This window comes from Mustelus asterias, chromosome 20, assembly GCF_964213995.1.
Source record: "Mustelus asterias chromosome 20, sMusAst1.hap1.1, whole genome shotgun sequence".
Classification (NCBI taxonomy): domain Eukaryota; kingdom Metazoa; phylum Chordata; class Chondrichthyes; order Carcharhiniformes; family Triakidae; genus Mustelus; species Mustelus asterias.
In genome coordinates, this window is record NC_135820.1 from 58,052,389 (window position 1) to 58,072,447 (window position 20,059).

General features: G+C 44.4%; 1 protein-coding gene across 1 annotated transcript in view; it reads left to right on the top strand.

The window, feature by feature from the left end:
* Positions 1-18,537, top strand: part of LOC144508560 (tyrosine-protein kinase HCK-like) — a 93,980-nt gene extending 75,443 nt beyond the window's left edge. The window contains exons 11-13 of the mRNA XM_078236624.1: positions 13,822-13,975; positions 15,910-16,041; positions 17,021-18,537. Of these exons, the coding sequence (XP_078092750.1) occupies positions 13,822-13,975; positions 15,910-16,041; positions 17,021-17,223 (489 nt within the window). The 3' untranslated portion in view covers positions 17,224-18,537. The remainder of the gene's footprint in view (positions 1-13,821; positions 13,976-15,909; positions 16,042-17,020) is intronic.
* The last annotated feature ends 1,522 nt before the right edge of the window (positions 18,538-20,059 follow it).

Genomic DNA, 20,059 nt, shown 5'->3' on the forward strand with positions numbered 1-20,059 from the left:
TGATGAGGTTCGCTGCCTAATTGCAACATTTAATGTGTCAACCCACCTCCATGGGGCTAGGGGAGCCTCCTGCCACCCTCCTGCCTCTGTTCAAGCTGGAAATAGGTGGCTTGGTGGTGGGTTTGTGTTGCGCAAATCCAAGTTTTAAGACTTTAACTCCCTCTGTCCCCACCTGATAAATGTCCTTTTTTTTAGTTTATAACCTTTTCCTACCACCCCCATGGCTTCAGTCTTCCCAATATTTAGTTGAAGGAAATTTCTGTTCATCCGGTATAGGAAGATGAACAAGCAGTGTTATCAACTGGACAGCAGTGGGGACCAAGGAAGGTAGGAGAGAGAGATCTGAGTGTTATCAGAATATATGTGGTACTTGATGTGCTTTCGGATATGTCACTGAGGGAAAGCACACAGATGAGAAATAGAAGGGGGCCAAGAATAGGTTTGTGGAAAACCCCTGGGGTAATGGTGGCTGTTGGGGTTGGCCAATATCTGGCCATGTCAGTGATGCTTACTTCGTATGAAATAATATTCCTAAAGACCAAGAGTGGGGATGGGGGCATGCAGCGGTGTTTTCGTGAGCTCTGGTGCTACTCATCTTTTAATCTTTTTGTTTATCCTCATTCATAAGCCATAGTTATTTGAACCTGATGTATGTTCCTGGAAGATCCTGGCTAAATTTTGGCGACTGTGAGTCGAGTTATAAGTACAGAAAATCTTTGTCTAATTGAGGTGGTTGGAGACGGTTGGGGTGGGGCCCAGTTCTGGTGAACAGGCCTACACTTCAGCAGTGCCGTTGGCATAGAGATGATGGCTGCCATTGTGAGTGAAGTTGCGGACAATGGTCTCAGCTCCCTGGCACAGTTTATTGGTGCTGACATTGATGAACTGAGAGATCTCCTGAAGAGAATGGATGAAGCGGAGAAGAGAATCCTGTCAGTCGAAAGGGTAGTTTTCCTAGCGGGGGCTCACCTTCAGCCCTTGGAAATCCCGCTGCATGGTATGTCGTGCAGCCTGGTTGATTCAGGAAGATGGGGCTGGAGAAGGAGTATCCGCGTGCCAGGTCACCCGAGGGGAGCTGAAGATGAATTCCCCACCGATTGAAAGGTGTCTGCCATGCTTTTACGATTTGAAGGCTGGGTGTTTCGAGTTCAATGGTGCACACTGTATCCTGTCTTCGAGGCCTGGGCTTGGTCAAAGACTCCGACCACTGGGCTTATGTTATCTTGTCCTGGGTGTTCATTGAGAAGGCTGGAGGTGGCCGGACGCGATGGGTCTTCACCGCCTGCTGGGGCCTAGGTTTCTCTTTACTGGGGCTTCGGGATGATGATGTGGTGCAGGTGCAAAGATTTCAGTGAAACTCTGAATGGATCCTGAATGTTGCTCAATATCGTGACTTTGGCCTTTTCAAGCTCTTTGGGTGGTTATATTATCCTGCAGTTTATCATTAATGTTCAACTTTGTTCTCTTGTAATTATACCCCTGATTTTGTGATATTGTTTTTATCCTGACGTGTATATGATATGAGCACAGAGGCATTTGTCACCTGTTATACCGCGAAAATCAGCCTTGTCCATTTTTTTCTCTTTGGTATCTGTCCACTGGTGTGCTCTGATTGTGGAACGAGAGAGGCTTTGTTTAATGTTCATTACTGTTTGCATTTGTTTTGATTTCTGGTACAGGGGGAGCAGGTTGGATAATACGGTCTGTCCACTTGGCTTTTGACTCTGTATCAAATTCCAATTCTTGGGTTTCAGTGTTTGCAATATGGGGATACTTCCTTGTTTGTGGATTGTTTATCTCTTTTCTATTAGGGAGTGTGTGCTGAGTTAGTTGTGTGGTATTTCCCTGTCTCTTTGTGCTGTAATCCTTGCATTACACTGAGGGAGTATATTTTTTGGTGCCTGTCACTATTTATAGATGAGTGGTGTCACAACAGGGTGACAGGAAAGTTGTTTGGTATAGAATGCCTGTTAGAAAGGGGTGGCACAATGGTTAGCACCGCTGCCTCACAGTGCCAGGGACCTGGGTTCAATTCTAGCCTTGGGTCACTGTGTGAAGTTTGCATGTTCTTCCAGTGGTTGCGAGGGTTTCCTCCGAGTGCTCTGGTTTCCTCCCACAATCCAAAGGTGTGCAAGTTAGGTTGATTGGCATGCTAAATGTCCCTTAGTGTCAGGGAACTTGCAGGGTAAATATGTGAGATTAAGGGGATAGGGCCTGTGTGGGATTGTGGTCGGTGCAGGTTTGATGGGCTGAATGGCCTCCTTCTGCACTGGAGGGATTTTTATGAACTACTGGTGTCGCATTTTTCTTTTGTACTTTTTTGTTATTTTGGGATTAAGGGATCCTTGCTCTTCTCCAATGAAGGTACATTCGGATCATGTATCTTGGAAAAGACTTGGATCTTTTCTGTCGTTGGCACCCTGGTGGTGTTGGAGTGAGGAGAAATATGTATTGGTGCACGCCTGCGCATGGTCGGCTAATCCTTGGATATCTAGCCTTTCTTGGGTTGGTCTTTATTTACTTGGTTATACAGGCAGTGACAGTGGTTACTTGATTACTTGTCTCATGGAATGTACGGTGGGCGTTTCCTGGAAGGGAAATGGATAGAATCTCATTGATGGCAGGGCATAAGTGGCATCTTTGGGTCTTTCAGGTCTTCCTACAATTCTTGTTACTGTTGCTGCTCAGCATATTCCTGACACCGGCTACCATGATTGCAGTGATAATCTGAATCGTTTGTATGAGTATTTGCTTGTCTTTTCTGTAGGTCTATGTGGAATAATCACTCCATACTGTACTAGATTTTGGGGATTTGTTGCATCTTGTGGTAAAATGTGAAACCCTCAGCGAAAACATTTATTTTAAGAAAAAGATCAAGAATGGGAAGAGGAGCAAGGGATTATCTGACTCGGATTAGATAGATGAGAAGAATGGAAGTGATTCTTTTCAGTTTTGTCTAGCTGGGCAATGGAAGAAAGGTGCTGGAAAATGTTGTGATTAACTGTGTCAAAGGCTGCTGACCAGGTCAAGAAGGATGAGAAGCAACAGTTCATCATGATTGCAGGATCACAAAGCTATTTAAACTGGTATAATCATGACAATGGAGTCTCAAACTTAAATGTGCATTCTGACCAGCGGTGGCTCTAGGTTCACCAAAAATAAGGTGCACTACCCACCCTACAGGTGGTGGCACACTGGTTAGCCCTGCTGCCTCACAGCTCCAGGGACCCGTGTTCAATTCCCGGCTTGGGTCACTGTCTGTGTGGAGTTTGCACATTCTCCCTGTGTCTGCATGTGCTCCGGTTTCTTCCCACACTCCAAAGATGTGCGGGTTAGGTGGATTGGCCATGCTAAATTGCCCCATAGTGTCAGGGGGACGAGCTCGGGCAAATGTAAGGGTTATGGGGATAGGCCTGGGTGGGATAGTGCTTGGTGTAGACTTGATGGGCCGAATGGCCTCCTTCACTGTAGGATTCTGTCATTATATGATTCACCCGTATCCTCGGCCTGATTTTAACCTTGGCCGATACAGGTGGAGAACCATGGATTGTGGTGAATGTTAACAGCTCATAGGTTGTAAAGAGGAGAAGTTTGGTGCTATTAAAAGTGTTGGTTACCGTTTGACTTGTAGTATTGAGTATTTAAATATATTAACCCAGCACCTGCTTCTTTAATTTCAAACTAAACTTGGATACGGAAACTCTCTGTCACCATGTGGTGGTTATTGAATCTTATCGCAATCTGATTAAAACTTGTATCACTCCATTTGTGGGCTTAATTCATTACCAATTTAAGTTCCAAAAACGTTTCACCATAAAATCCACCAAAGCTAAAATAATTCTGACAGTTATTACTGCCTTTGGGTGTTTCCATGATGCTTCTCAACCTGAAGATGTTGTCCAAGTTCAGATGATATTCCAAATTATTCTACATTTTTGTCCAAGAATGAAGTTTTACAAAGATTGAAACATAGCAAACCATCAATAACTAATAGTCCAGGTGTAAAGCAGTTTTTTGAACATTTTCAAAGTCTTTAAGGAGAACTCATATACAGGTTTTCACTCCGATACAGCCATGTACATATTCTCAACATGGCATTTACAGGAGAGTACGCTGGGTTAACTGTGCATGTCCAATACATTTCAGATCTGAAGCAGAAAATTTCTGGGTTGGATCAGTTTTTTAATATATCTAGACAGTAATCATAGAATCATAGAAACCCTACAGTGCAGAAGGAGGCCATTCGGCCCATCGAGTCTGCACCGACCACAATCCCACCCAGGCCCTACCCCCACATATTTACCCGCTAATCCCTCTAACCTACACATCCCAGGACTCTCAGGGGCAATTTTTAACCTGGCCAATCAACCTAACCCGCACATCTTTGGACTGTGGGAGGAAACCGGAGCACCCGGAGGAAACCCACGCAGACACGAGGAGAATGTGCAAACTCCACACAGACAGTGACCCGAGCCGGGAATCGAACCCGGGACCCTGGAGCTGTGAAGCAGCAATGCTAACCACTCATTTTAAAGTCAGGATGCTTTCGATTACTAATACACGAACCAGGTTTGCTGGAAAGTCCTCTGAATCATGTTCCATGTTGTTATAGAACATAGAACATAGAAAGCCACAGCACAAACAGGCCCTTCGGCCCACAAGTTGCGCCGATCACATCCCCACCTCTAGGCCTATCTATAGCCCTCAATCCCATTAAATCCCATGTACTCATCCAGAAGTCTCTTAAAAGACCCCAACGAGTTTGCCTCCACCACCACCGACGTCAGCCGATTCCACTCACCCACCACCCTCTGAGTGAAAAACTTACCCCTGACATCCCCCCTGTACCTACCCCCCAGCACCTTAAACCTGTGTCCTCTCGTAGCAACCATTTCAGCCCTTGGAAATAGCCTCTGAGAGTCCACCCTATCCAGACCCCTCAACATCTTGTAAACCTCTATCAGGTCACCTCTCATCCTTCGTCTCTCCAGGGGGAAGAGACCAAGCTCCCTCAACCTATCCTCATAAGGCATGCCCCCCAATCCAGGCAACATCCTTGTAAATCTCCTCTGCACCCTTTCAATGGCTTCAACATCTTTCCTGTAATGAGGTGACCAGAACTGCGCGCAGTACTCCAAGTGGGGTCTAACCAGGGTCCTATAAAGCTGCAGCATTATCTCCCGACTCCTAAACTCAATCCCTCGATTAATGAAGGCTAGTACGCCATACGCCTTCTTGACCGCATCCTCCACCTGCGAGGCCGATTTAAGAGTCCTATGGACCCGGACCCCAAGGTCCTTCTGATCCTCTACACTGCTAAGAATGGTACCCTTCATTTTATACTGCTGCTCCATCCCATTGGATCTGCCAAAATGGATCACTACACACTTATCCGGGTTGAAGTCCATCTGCCACTTCTCCGCCCAGTCTTGCATTCTATCTATGTCTCGCTGCAACTTCTGACATCCCTCCAAACTATCCACAACACCACCTACCTTGGTGTCGTCAGCAAACTTACCAACCCATCCCTCCACTTCCTCATCCAGGTCATTTATGAAAATGACAAACAGCAAGGGTCCCAGAACAGATCCCTGGGGCACTCCACTGGTCACTGACCTCCATGCAGAGAAAGACCCCTCCACAGCCACTCTCTGCCTTCTGCAGGCAAGCCAGTTCTGGATCCACAAGGCAACAGCCCCTTGGATCCCATGCCCTCTCACTTTCTCAAGACGTCTTGCATGGGGGACCTTATCGAACGCTTTGCTGAAGTCCATATAGACCACATCCACCGCTCTTCCTTCGTCAATGTGCTTGGTCACATTTTCAAAGAACTCAACCAGGCTCGTAAGGCACGACCTGCCCCTGACAAAGCCGTGCTGACTACTTTTGATCATACTAAACTTCTCTAGATGATCATAAATCCTGTCTCTCAGGATCCTCTCCATCAACTTACCAACCACTGAGGTTAGACTCACCGGTCGGTAATTTCCCGGGCTGTCCCTGTTCCCTTTCTTGAATATAGGGACCACATCCGCAATCCTCCGGAACCTCTCCCGTCTCCATCGACGATGCAAAGATCATCGCCAAAGGCTCCGCAAACTCCTCCCTCGCCTCCCACAGTAACCTGGGGTACATCCCATCCGGTCCCGGCGACTTACCAACCTTGATGCCATTCAATAGTTCCAACACATCCTCTTTCTTTATGTCCACATGCTCGATCCTTTCTGTCCTCCGCAATCCAGCAGTACAACCACCCAGATCCCTTTCCACCGTGAATACCGAGGTAAAGTATTCATTAAGCACCTCCGCCATTTCTAACGGTTCCGCACAAACTTTTCCCCCTTCACCTTTTAAGGGTCCTATGCCTTCACATCTCATCCTTTTACTCTTGACATATTTGTAGAAAGCCTTGGGATTCTCCTTAATCTTACCCGCCAAGGTCTTCTCATGACCCCTTCTCGCTCTCCTAATTTCCTTCTTAAGCTCCTTCCTACATCGCGTATACTCCTCTAAATCCTTAACACCTCCTAGCTCTCTGAACCTTCTGTACGCCTCTCTTTTCTTATTCACCAGGTTCATCACAACCTTCGTGCACCACGGTTCCTGTACCCTACCAACACCCCCCTGTCTCATCGGAACGTTGTCATGCAGAGCTCCAGACAAACATTCCTTGAAAATCCTCCACTTTCCTTCGGTACTTTTCCCCAAGAATGCCTCCTTCCAATTTACCCGTCTAATTTCCTCCCTGATGACACTGTATTTCCCTTTACTCCAGAGAAACACTTTCCTAGCCTGCCTGACCCTATCTCTTTCCAATGCTATCGTGAAGGAGATAGAATTATGATCGCTATCCCCAAGATGCTCACCCACCGAGAGATCCTCCACCTGTCCAGGTTCATTAGCCAGCACCAGATCAAGAACAGCCTCTCCTCTAGTAGGCTTATCCACATACTGTGTCAGGAAACTCTCCTGGACACACCTAACAAACTCCTCTCCATCCAAACCCCTAGCCCTAGGGATATTCCAATCTATGTTTGGGAAATTAAAATCTCCCATCACGACAACTCTGTTATTCCTACATCTCTCCAGGATCTGTTTCCCCATCTGCTCCTCGACATCTCTGTTACTATTGGGCGGCCTATAGAAAACACCCAGCAAAGTTACCGACCCCTTCCTGTTCCTAACCTCCACCCACAGAGATTCCGTAGTCAGTCCCTCCACGGCGTCCACCTTCTCTACAGCCGTGACACTATCCCTGATCAACAGTGCCACTCCCCCCCCTCTCTTGCCTCCCTCCCTGTCCTTCCTGAAACATCTAAAACCCGGCACCTGAAGCACCCAGTCCTGTCCCTGAGACATCCAAGTCTCCGTAATGGCCACCACATCACAATTCGAAGCAGCAATCCACGCTCCAAGCTCATCCACTTTATTCACTACACTCCTGGCATTAAAATAGACACATCTCAGACCTTCAGCCTGAGCACTTCCCTTCTCCCTCACTCGTCTAACCTCCCTCTTACCCTGTCTACATTCCTTATCTATTTGCGAGCTAACCTCCTCGCTCTCAGTCCCCTCATTTCGATTCCCTCCCCCCAACCTTTCTAGTTTAAAGTCTCACCAGTAGCCTTAGCCAACCTTCCCGCCAGGATATTGGTCCCCCTGGGATTCAAGTGCCACCCGTCTTTTTTAAACAGGTCACACCTGCCCCTAAAGAGGTCCCAATGATCCAAGTACCCAAATCCTTGTCCCTTGCTCCAGTCCCTCAGCCACGCATTAATTCTCCACCGATTCCTGTTCTCACTACCTTTGCATTCCTCTTTCTCAGCTGTCTACCCAACTCCCTATATTCTCTTTTCATGACCCCTTCCCTCTTCCTACCTATGTCAGCAGTACCTATATGCATCGCAACCTTGGGCTCCTCTCCCTCCCCCTTCAGGATTTCTGGGACTCGACCAGAGACATCCCGGACCCCTGCACCAGGGAGGCAAACCACCATCCGAGAGTCCCGTCTGTGTCCGCAAAAACGCCTATCTGACCCTCTCACCGTAGAGTCCCCAATTAGCACTACCCTCCTTTCCTTACCCCTTTGCACTACTGGGCCAGGCTCAGCTCCAGAGACACTGCCACCGCTGCTTCCCCCAGGTGGGCTGTCCACCCCAGTAGTACTCAGACAGGAGTACTTATTATTAAGGGGCACATCCACCGGGGTGCTCACCATCACCCGAGCTTTCTCCTTCCTCACTGTTACCCAGTTACCCTCCTCCCGTGGTCCCGGTGTGACCACCTGCCGATAGCTCCTGTCAATGACCTCCTCACTATCCCTAACCCGGCGAAGGTCCTCGAGCTGCAATTCCAGTTCCCTAACATGGTCCCTTAGGAACCGCAGCTCAACACACCCAGCACAGATATGGTCGTCTGGGAGGCTAGGAGCCTCCAGGACCTCCCACATCCTACATTGGGAACAACATACTGGCCTGACAGTCATACTTGCCCTTTTAAACACAGGGAAAAAAGTGAATGAAGATTATTCCTCTCTGTTCCAAATTATTTCTACCAAGGTACCCGGAGAAAAGTAACTTGTAAATAAAATTTTTTAAAAATAAGAAACTCACCCCTGCTCGCCCTTTCTGCCTAAGCCCGATGAGCCAAAGCCCCTCAGTTCTCACTCAGCTCCTTCTCACTCCGCTGCCCGCTCCCAACGCTGCCCGCTAGATAGTGGGACCTGCCTTTTAAACCTCCTGTGCACTAAAAAAAACTCAAGAGACCCTTCCCAGTAAACCCCGCGGCCACTGCCGGTTGCGCGCCAAAATTTAAAACTAAATTAAATAAATAAATAACACCCGCGGAAAAGTACTTAAAACTAATTCTTACCCCAAAAATCCTGTCACCAGTCACAGCTCTGCCTTTCTCCACAGCAACAAGAGGTTGTTATGAACAAATGAAGTTTACATGCGGGGACAGTTTCACCCACCAGGCCATTTACTTATATCATTCCCACTTCTGGCTACTGTTCCTTGGTTGCGAACACCTTAGATGCAACCGCCTATCCCTTTATCTCTTGATCACTTCTAACTACTCTTTTGGGGAATGCGTTTGGGTTGTGATATGATGGTCCAGTAGTTGATCAGCTTCTTGATGCTCCTTCCCAAGCCTCACACACAAGGTTGGAGTATCATAAGTTTCCTGGTATCTGTGAAATTTTATCCCAGTAACCAAGTGCAATGGCAAAGCAAGGAGAACGAGCGTGCCAAATATTTTAGCCAAGGCTACTAGGTTGTGCTGTCAAGCATAGACTTGGGTGACTGATCAAAAATACACTGGGAACTGAGACAAAAATGGAAGAAGTTAGAAGACCAAAGAAGTGAACAGTGCATTGAAGATTCCTTTATATTTTTGGTATAGAGTCACTTGTTGCCAAGTGCTTTCAAAAAGTGTATTTAGTTTTACAGATATGTTTGTCCTAGAATCCCTACAGTGCAGAAGGAGGCCATTCGGCCTGTCAAGTCTGCACTGACAGCAGTCCCACCCACGTCCCATCCCCGTAACCCCGCATATTTACCCAGCTAATCCCTCTAATCTACGGATCGCCAATGACTTTCAGAGAACCAGCCAGTTAATGGACTTTCTTATTTGTTCTCAAACATTTTACACACTTTTTATCTGCAGTGGAGCTGTCAGCATTGCAATTTAATAGTCCCCTTTTTTTTTTCTCGCTTATCAGATGGGTGGCAACACAAGCACATTCCAGTAAAGTTTACGGAACTGTTCTTACTGTTATATTTAAAGATGTGCTATTTTTAAAAATCTCAAAGGGAAGTAGAGATGCTTAGTTATATCAGCAGAAGGATGCTGAATTGCAGAAGGACAAAATGAATGCAGTATAAGCATTGTGATTTTTATAGAACCGGCAAGACATTTTTGCTCTGGTGAGTGCTTATCAATGTTGCCTGGAGTACCCTTGGATAATGGCCAACAGCAGCGCCAGTGAATTCCCATCAGAGTTACCATCAGTTCATTCATTGGCAATGAATTGTAGGAGTTATTGAGGCATCTTCGTTTTCCTGTCCCTTGCTGTTTAGCAGTGGAGAACACCATTAAAATTTGGCTTTAACTTTTTACACCACATTAAAAGAAAATGGGTTATGGCAAGTTCCGCACATGCTATTCTTATACAGGGTAGCTTCATCATCAGCATTACTGAAGGAAGGAGTGAGGAAATCAGCTGCAGTTTCATAGTCCTGGGTCGGAGTTCTCCCAAATAAAATTCTAAGTGTCATAACGGCGAGATTAATAGTGGGATCTGCACCGGTCTCACAGGCGCATCCGGCATTGCAATCCTCCCTCAGTCACGTTTTTAGAGAGTTGGGTGTTTCAAGCCGGTAACAAGAGGGGACGGGGCCTAAACACGCTGGTGAGTCCGGCTTCGGAGAGCTTGGGCGTCATTTTGCAAGCGCCCCGATCTCGCAATGCACTGGAGGCCCCCTCCCTCATCCCATAGACTCAGAACCACCTCCCCCCCCCATCCCCCCCATCGGTGGCATGTTCCCCCCTCCCTGATAGAGGTCGTAGGCATCAGAATTCCCACTATGACCGCTCCCACTCAGGCCCCACCCCCTCGACACTGGCAGTGCCAAAATCCCACCACTGGCCAGTCCGATGGTCACTGCTGAGAGCCACCAGTGTGCTATTTGGGCCCTGCCAGGTAGGCACTGCCCAATTGGCACCACCTGGCCATGCCCCCGACCACTCCGGGGCTTCAGTGGCCTCCGAGGCCCCTGGCATAACCATCATGCCATGTTTCTGCTAATGGCGACCAGTAGTGATTCTCACTTTAATCTCGCTGTGCCCAAAAGCCGGTGAATTCCATGTGCTAGATTTGAACAGACTATGCATATTGAAATACTATAACTATGTTAATCGGATCCTGTCTGGTTTGCGCCAGGAGAAAGGGGCCGCGAGAATTGCAAACTGTTTGGCGTCAGATGCGAAGTGGATTTTGAGGCTCGTACACTATTCTCTGGGATCAGTGCAATGTACTATTAGTGTTGCGAGATCAGAGAGTCGCTTCCCTGATCACTCGTCAAAGATGGTGGCTGAAAATTGCATGTGTGAGGATCTTGAGAGAATAAGCTCAGGCTTGGCAATGAAAACCTTCCTCCCACCATTGAATAGTGCCCATGAGACACCACCTTGGGGAAGGGAGGCAGGAAGTGAAAAGCCCTTTCTCCCATGAGTATGAATAATGTCCTCTGTGGGTCAGAAATCCAGTACTTGTTAAAATGCTATTCATTTACTTATTAACTCCTCAACTGCACCTCCGAATATTTACCAGTTAGCCGCAGTAAGTGGATGCCACTCTACAAGTGGAAACATACACCAGCACCAGAAGAGGAACCTGTTCAAAAGCAGCCTCGGCACTTCTGGTGTTAGTGATAACCCATTGTCGCATATTCCCCTCAAACCTTTGCCACAGAGTTAAAAATATTTCAGATGATTGAGTTGCTTCGTTTTCTCAACATAAAACAACTTGTCTGAAAGAAAATTAAATTGAGTTCTTGTAGTTTGTTTCACTTAACTGGCTGGGCAGTTACTGTTAAAATAAATATTCGCTTTTTGACTCTTCCCAAATATGCTTGATGTTTTTGTGAGGTTAGCGGCAAATGTAGATATGTCAAAATATGTGGCATATATTGTTAAGACTGAGTGGAGCTCCACCAACTGGAGGTATGTTGAATAGACTCTTGTCTCATTCAGTAAGATGACCACCCTGATTTGCTCACGTTTTTCAGAGTATTGGGTGCAGGCTTTACAAATTTCCACATTCCACAGGGTGGCACAGTGGTTAGCACTGCTGTCTCACAGCTCCAGGGACCCAGGTTCGATTCTCGACTTGGGTCAATGTCTGTGTGGAGTTTGTACATTCTTCCCGTGTTTGCGTGGGTTTCCTCCGGTTTCCTCCCACTGTCCAAAGATGTGTGGGTTAGGTTGATTGGACATGCTAAATTAATCCTTAGTGTCCCGGGGTGTGATAGGTTAGCGGGATTAGCAGGGTAACTAAGAGGGGATAGGGCCTGGGTGGGATTGTTGTCTGTGCAGACTCAATGGGCCAAATGGCCTCCTTCTGCACTGTAGGGTTTCTATGATTCAGCCCAAAGTCTCCTGTACTAGGAGTACGTGCTGGAAACATGGGAGAAAAGCTCAGTGATTCCACAAGAGATTTCCACCCCCATTAGTTTTTCACTGGGTTAGCAACAAACATCATCACAAAGAGAGCAGGAATACATTCCAATAGTTAATATCAATCTCAGGCCTGTAAAATTCAAATGCTTTTTTAGTTCAAGTAGTTCCTGGTCATGTGGTAAATCTTGTGCTGTCTCTCTGACGTTACTCAACTTGTATTTAAGTGCTTTTGAAGTTTTGGTGGCTGTTCTTTATGTGAAAAAAGTCATAGTCGTAGAGTTTTACGGCACAGAAAGAGGCTCTTCGGCCTATCAAGCACCTGTCTAATCTAATCTAATCCCATTTTCCAGCACTTGGTCTGGAAAGGCTGTCCGGAGCCTTGTATGCTATGGTGTTTCAAGTGCTCATCTAAATGCTTCTTAAATGTTGCGACGGTTCTTGCTTCTACCACCCTTTTAGCCAATGAGTTCCAGATTCCTACCACCCTCTGGGTGAAAGAATCCTGCCCCTAACCTTCAATCTAAGTAAACCTTAAGTAAACTTTGAACCTTCTTGGTGTGCATGTCTTAATTAGCTTGTGTAAATTTGCTGAAGAATTAAATTTTTTTTGTTAAACTGAGGATGATGGGGCTGTTGGGATAGAGGTGAAAACATGTGGCAGGAAATTGTTGTATGGTGGTTTTGACTAGCTAAGGAATAGTTGTAGAGACGGAAGAAATGTCTGAACACTAATTTATTGGAAGACCATAAATATTTACAGATATACAAGAGTACAGGTATTACTCAGTCTAAACCTTGAACTTTTGTCTATTAGACTCTTAGACCAGAGTTTTACCGTCCTGCCCGCCACGGGAATCGGAGCAGGTGAGGGGTGGACAATGGGAAAGTCCGTTGACCTTGGGTGGAATTTTACGGTTTTGGGACGAGTGAGGCCATAAATCTTGCTTCTAGACTCTCGGGCACAGAGGTTAGCACTGCTGCCTCACAGCGCCAGGGACCCGGTTCAATTCCTGGCTTAAGTCACAGTCTGCATGTTCTCCCCATGTCTGCGTGGGTTTCCTCTGGGTAACCTGGTTTCCTCCCACAGTCCGAAAGACTTGCTGGTTAGGTGCATGGGCCATGCTAAATTCCCCCTCAGTGTACCCGAACAGGCGCCGAGTGTGGCGACTAGGGGATTTTCACAGTAACTTCATTGCAGTGTTAATGTAAGCTTACTTGTGACACTAATAAATAAACTTAAATTTAAACTGCTGCATCAAAAGGCTGAAAAAGCATTAAAGATCTTTAGTCATATGACGAGCACCACCACTCCCATACATTAATCCTGACAGTCCTGAACATCATAAAACTACACCTTCCCCGCCCCCGCCCCCCCTAGTCTTTGTCCTTGTATATCTTACATTCATAATTTACATACTACCCCTTCTCACCCAGTTTCTGACTTTGTGGGTTTAATCGGTCTGGAGGTTTCATGACTCTTCCTGATCATGTCTTTGTGAGGTTTGGAAGTCCAGAGTAATTTCTGGCTTTTTAACAGTAATTTTGTGTTTCTGAAAAAGAATGTAAATCTGTCTAGTTATCTATACATTTTTATGTACAATTGTATTAAATGTTGCTAGTAACTTTTTGTGTTGTTTTTAGATTGCTGAAGGAATGGCTTATATTGAATCAAAGAACTATATACACCGAGATTTGAGGGCTGCTAATATCTTAGTGTCTCAGATGTTGGTTTGCAAGATCGCCGACTTTGGCTTAGCCAGAATAATTGAAGACAATGAATATACAGCCAGAGAAGGTACGTTAAAATATTTTAAATATCATATATTTTGACAGGCTGTGCTCTTGCTATGTACAAAAACATGGGCTTGCAAACTGGCTACTGCAACCAGGTCCCAGAGGATCCCATAAGCTTTTGATTCTGGGCCTGCCGTGTGCTGTGAGCATACGTTTCAAATCCTGCGCTTCCCCAAGTGGACCAAGAGTGGGACGGCACAGCGGTTAGCACTGCTGCCTCACAGGCCAGGGATCCAGGTTTGATTCCCTGCTTGGGTCACTGTCTGTGCAGGTTCTGCAGGTTCTCCTCACGTCTGCGTGGGTTTCCTCGCACAGTGCGAAAGATGTGCTGGTTAGATGCATTGGCCATGCTAAATTCTCCCTCAATGTACCCAAACAGGCGTCAGAACATGCCGACTAGGGGATTTTCAGTAACTTCATTGCGGTGTTAATGTAAGTCTACTTGTGGCACTAATAAATACACTTTACAAATAAATTGGTACGAGCCAGATTTAGATTCGAGTTCTGAATTATGAACACAAGGGAAGTGCAAAACAGAGAGTACTTTAGCAAAAAGTAAACAAGATCATTATTAGGCAGATAAAAGTTAACCACACATTAAGCCTGTTCTGCATGAGAAGTTTGCAACTCTGCCCAGTGGGCTAGCAAAAGGATTTAAACACTGACAAGTGTGGAGCAAAGAGAGTTATTCTGCTGTTTATATCAATTGCTCACTGAAATCATTTGTCATCTGCTTTCAATGTGGGCAATCATAGAGTTTGGCAAGACAGATTCAGTTCTTGGGGAAAAATAAAAACCAGGGGTATGGAATATACATTTTAGAACTGGCAGCTGGAAATTACTGTTGACAACATTAATGGACAAACACAAGTGAAAAAGGATTTTCAACGAGGGTGGACACACAGCGGAAACACTATGAATAGAAGCAAAGATCAGTGAAGAAAACAAAACGCTCCACACAGGCAGTAGCCCAAGCTGGAAGTCGAGCCTGGGTCTCTGGTGCTGTGAGGCAACTAACCACTCGTGCTGACCTGTAAATACCTACCCTTTTAGAGTCAGTAATATTACTTCCTCTGTTCTGTACCTGAATCATGCCTTTGGTTATGGGATTCCATATTTCTGCCAATAACTAGCTATGAAAGTGAAGCAAATAATTTTAAACAGCATAGATCTAGAATCATCCCTCCACTGCCGAAGGAGGCCATTCAGCCCATTGAGTCTGCATTGACCACAATCCCACCCAGTAACCTCCCCCCCCCCCCCCCCACATATTTACCCTGCTAATCCCCTGATACTAGGGTCGATTTAGCATGGCCAATCAGCCTAACCCGCACATTTTTAGACCTGAAATTGCTCTGTTAATACTAGCATCAGGACACAACACATTTCTGAACTCTCTCCTTGTTAAACACCTTAATACCACAGAATATTTGCAAGGCTTTTTATTTTCCTTTGTCATTTTGGTACCATCTATTCAATATAGAAATTTAGCAAGGACAAAAATGTTGTCAGCAATCTTGAAATGAAATATGAGCAATGTAATACTGCTGGAGAGCAGACTTTCTTTAATATCATTTGTTTCAAAAGCAAAACTACATATGACAGTGTTTAGAATTTACAACAACAAAGTAAAATATTGATGACAATTGTATGCTTTTGAAAATACCAACTGTAAAACTTTTAAAAGCTTTACTTCCCACCATAAAAGAATTTGCTGTAATTGGTCTTGTGAAAAGATGCTGTTTTTAGTTGGCGTGCACGTGTGTGTGTGTTTTTTTAAACTGCTTGTTGCAAAATAGCAAGACCTCCATTAGCACAAGCTAATACAGAATGGTGAATCAACTGAAGAACTCAGTGTCCCTAATGCAGCAATCGGAATGTCCTGGCTGTTGAGTTTACTCGGACTCTAATCTCCATTTTTGATTTTTTTCTAAGGTGCTAAATTCCCTATCAAGTGGACAGCGCCAGAAGCCATCAACTTTGGGTCATTTACAATCAAGTCTGATGTGTGGTCCTTTGGAATTCTTCTCATGGAAACCATTACATATGGCCGAACCCCTTACCCAGGTCTGTAAGGAACAGTCATACTGTTGTATGAACCCTGCACCTCTTCGCACTTGCATTACTAACTGAAGAAGACATTCAATACAACTGTAGGGTTGGTGTGAAGCAGGCTCACTTCATGTTAGTGCCTCAGTTATTGTACAAATGCAGTCGGAATCCTGAATCAGGAACTCGCCTAAACCATGACACAGCAGAGTGAATCCTCAATGGAGAAGGAATCTGAGTCCACTTAATTTTGGAGTCCCCACTTTGCATTCCTAAGCTTAGCATTGGTGGCATGCCAAAACTATATCACATTGATCAAGCATGTAAGATGATGCACTATTGTACATCTAACAGTTGATTTACATTGCGGCTGTCAATAAGGTCATATCACATACATCAGTCACTCATTTACTATTAATGACAAATATTTAAATTATTTCTTCTACATAAGAGATCTTTATACATTCAAATTTGCATTGATGGCATGTTTGATTTGATTTATCATTGTCACATGGGATATTATTTCTTGTGTGCTGTACATAGGGGAGAAGGAGAGGATGTAGAATGTAGTGTTACAGTCACAACCAGGGCGTAGAGAAAGATTAGCTTAATATAAGGCAAGTCCATTCAAAAGTCTGATGGCAATAGGGAAGAAGCTGTTCTTGAGTCGGTTGGTCTGTGATCTCAGACTTTTGTATCTTTTTCCTGACGGAAGAAGGTGGAAGAGATATGTCTGAGGTGCGTGGGGTCCTAGATTATGCTGGCTGCTTTTCCGACACAGTGGGAAGTGTAGATGGAGTTGATGGATGGGGGGCTGGTTTGCGTGATGGACTGGCCTCCATTCACAGCCCTTTGTAGTTTCTTGCGGTCTTGCTCAGAGCAGGAGTCAATGGGTGGGAGGCTGGTTTAGTCGGACTCTGGTAGAAATTTGAGTGGAATGTGCCTGCCTATTTTTTTTAAAAATACAAATAAATCACCATTACATTTTTGATTTAAGGAATGTCAAACCCGGATGTAATACGTTCGCTGGAACATGAATATCGGATGCCACGTCCGGAAATATGTCCAAGGGAGCTCTATGACATCATGATGGAGTGCTGGAAGAACAAAGCGGAAGAGCGTCCGACTTTTGAATATTTGCAAAGTGTGCTGGAAGACTTTTATACAGCGACAGAAAGTCAATACCAGCAGCAGCCATAATGATTTGCCAAATATGGACATATGATGGGGAAATGCAAAAAAAAAGTAACTCAGACCACCATTTTAGATTTAACTGTTTTAAGACCTGCACTTGCATTTTTTTGCACCTTGTCCAATAAGAATAATTTTCAACATTCTTGAAAATGTGAGCAATCTTTCTGCACAAAACCTCAAGTTCATCAGTCCTTGGATGGCTGAACTATAGGGTTTATTTTTTTCTGAAGCAAATGTTTAAAGTGATATTGGTAATGTATTTTCATTGACATCACAAGTTTATCTTTTATTGTGCACTATTTTTATACTGAAGGTAGCACTTACTGAGCAGAACCTTACAGCCTCCTTTACAGCAATGTCATGTTTACATCTTTTATAAATGGAAGGTCAGTTGAATTGTCTCAGCCCCTTATGGGCTCTTAGAGCACAGAAAATTCCCAATACATACATAGTTCCATATAGCGAGAGTAGTTGTAGGAAAGAACTTAATCTATTTGTACAGTGTCTCAAAGAACTCGATACATTTGGTACCAGTGTCTGCAAAGGGGGGAGGGGGGAAATGAAAGAGAAAGTTATTCAGAATATTTTCAAAGACTAAATATTGACTATCATCAATAAAGAAGGCTATGAGTATCCTGTTTCATATTAGCTATTAGAATCTTTGCTAGTCTGTCTTACGTTGAACTTCATATTAATAGCTTACCCAGAAAGCCAGCAATGGTGAAGAAATGGCGTGCCTTCATCGCTTGTACACTCCCTTTGAAGGCTCATTTGTGGTTGAGATTAAGTCCAAGTTGACTCGGGCCAATAAACAATGGCGGAAATACTGCACATATTTACCTTGCAGCTTCATCATGTGATTACTGCTTCGTGTCATTTCTCCAAGATTCCTGGGTAAATTGAAAGTGAATGGCTTGAAGAGGAAAGAGAGAGACCTACTGAGCCAAAGTCTTAGAAATAATTCTAGTCTATGAAATCAAAACTAAATCATTAATTTAGTTGATCTCTTTTATTCTCAGAATATTTTTTAAAGTTTTTTTTATCAGGTGTGTGATTTAATAAATGTTTGGAAATAATTTATAACAATATGTGCTAAAACCAATAAGTTTCATTTTTAGCAACAGTTTAGGCCAAGACGTATCAGAATTTTGTTTAATAATGGACTGGAGCTTAAAGATTTATAAACTATGCATCATTATTTCTCAAGGCTTGAAATGATTTCGGAATTTTAAAAAAGTACTATAATTATGAAAATGTAGCAATTCATATTGTATATTTTATTAATGCTTGAGGTGTCAAATAAAGTGCCTTAATCTTCAAGTTGCTAGTTCTGAAATTTATCAGATCTGTGGAATTGATATTGATTCAACTAGCTGGAACTTACAAATATAAATCCGTGCATGGTCTGGAATGCCCTGCCTGGGTGGTGGAGGCGGCTTGCCTCACATCCTTTAACAGGGAGCAGCACCTGATGAAGGAGCTTGTGTTGGACTTTAATCTGGTGTTGTGAGATGTCTTACTATCCTTTAAAAAGTATCTGGATGAGCACTTGGCACGTCATAACATTCAAGGCTATGGGCCAAGTGCTGGCAGATGGGATTAGGTGGGAGTTTGGGTGTCTCTAATGTGTTGGTGCAGACTCGATGGGCTGAGGGGCCTCTTCTGCGCTGTACGATTCTATGCATTTGATTTTTATAGAATCATTTACACTGGGAGCAATTTTCATAATAAATCTGATCAGTGTTTCTCCCAACATTGTGGTTGGACAAAGTAACTAGTATATACTCTAAAGTTACCCCCCCCCCCTCTTTTTGTACATAAGGACAGTCCAGCAGTTCATGTGGGGAACGCCTTGGAAAACACCAGGGCTGGATGGTCGCAATTTCCTTAGTCCCTACTGAGAGTAGCATATTATAGGTTCACCCTTCCAGTGTGCCAAGGAGGTCTTCACTTCCCAGCCCCTCTTAGCATTTATTGTTCTTATTTGAACATTTGTTTTCCTCAAAACATAATAAAAATATCCAATTTTATGTCGTCGTTTTCCTTAAGTCCACTCAATTCAATTTAGAATTCATCATCTGGCTTTATATAGAAGTCTCAATATAGGTCAGAATTAATTAGCCCCTGCCCATTTTAAAACAAAAGGCAAAAAAATGAATCAGAACTGCCCTCCTTTAGGTTAGAATGTGCATGACGCTCTCATTGTCTCCAGGACATTGCCCAAAGCTACAATACAGAGTCTTGGCTGCTCCAATCTATAGAGCCATCAGAATGGGAACATCTAAAGGTTGTACCTTGATCTGGTTTATATGGTTTCAAAAAGAATTCAGGCACATGAACTGTCTAAAAATCATTTTGGATTTTGAAAAAATAAGTTTGCTCCAGTTTTCTACATTCTAAAATTTTGGGTGGGATTTTCCAGCCACGCTCACCCCAAGGCTGGAAATTGCCTCCCGAGGTTAACGGTCAACGACATGGTCTGTGTCTTGCCCGCTTTGATTCCTGTGGCGGGTGGAATGGGAAAATTCTATCCTATTTCTTTAATGATTCACAGAATCAGAATTTTGAACCACCTGTTCACAGAAATCCGTAGCTCTTTTCAGCTCCCATCTTTCAAGCTATAGAAGAAATGAGTAATAATTGGATAACAATAGTACATGTACTTCAGAGCTGCAACCCTGCATTCTGTGCAACCTTTACGTTATAATCCATGATTCGAATTGATTTTGCAGGCCATGCCTGAAATTAGTTTGGCACACTGGTGAAATGTGCTGTTTTTGATTGATCAAATGCTGCAGTAAAACTTTTCATCCACAGCAAATGGAACCTCCTTACTGCATCC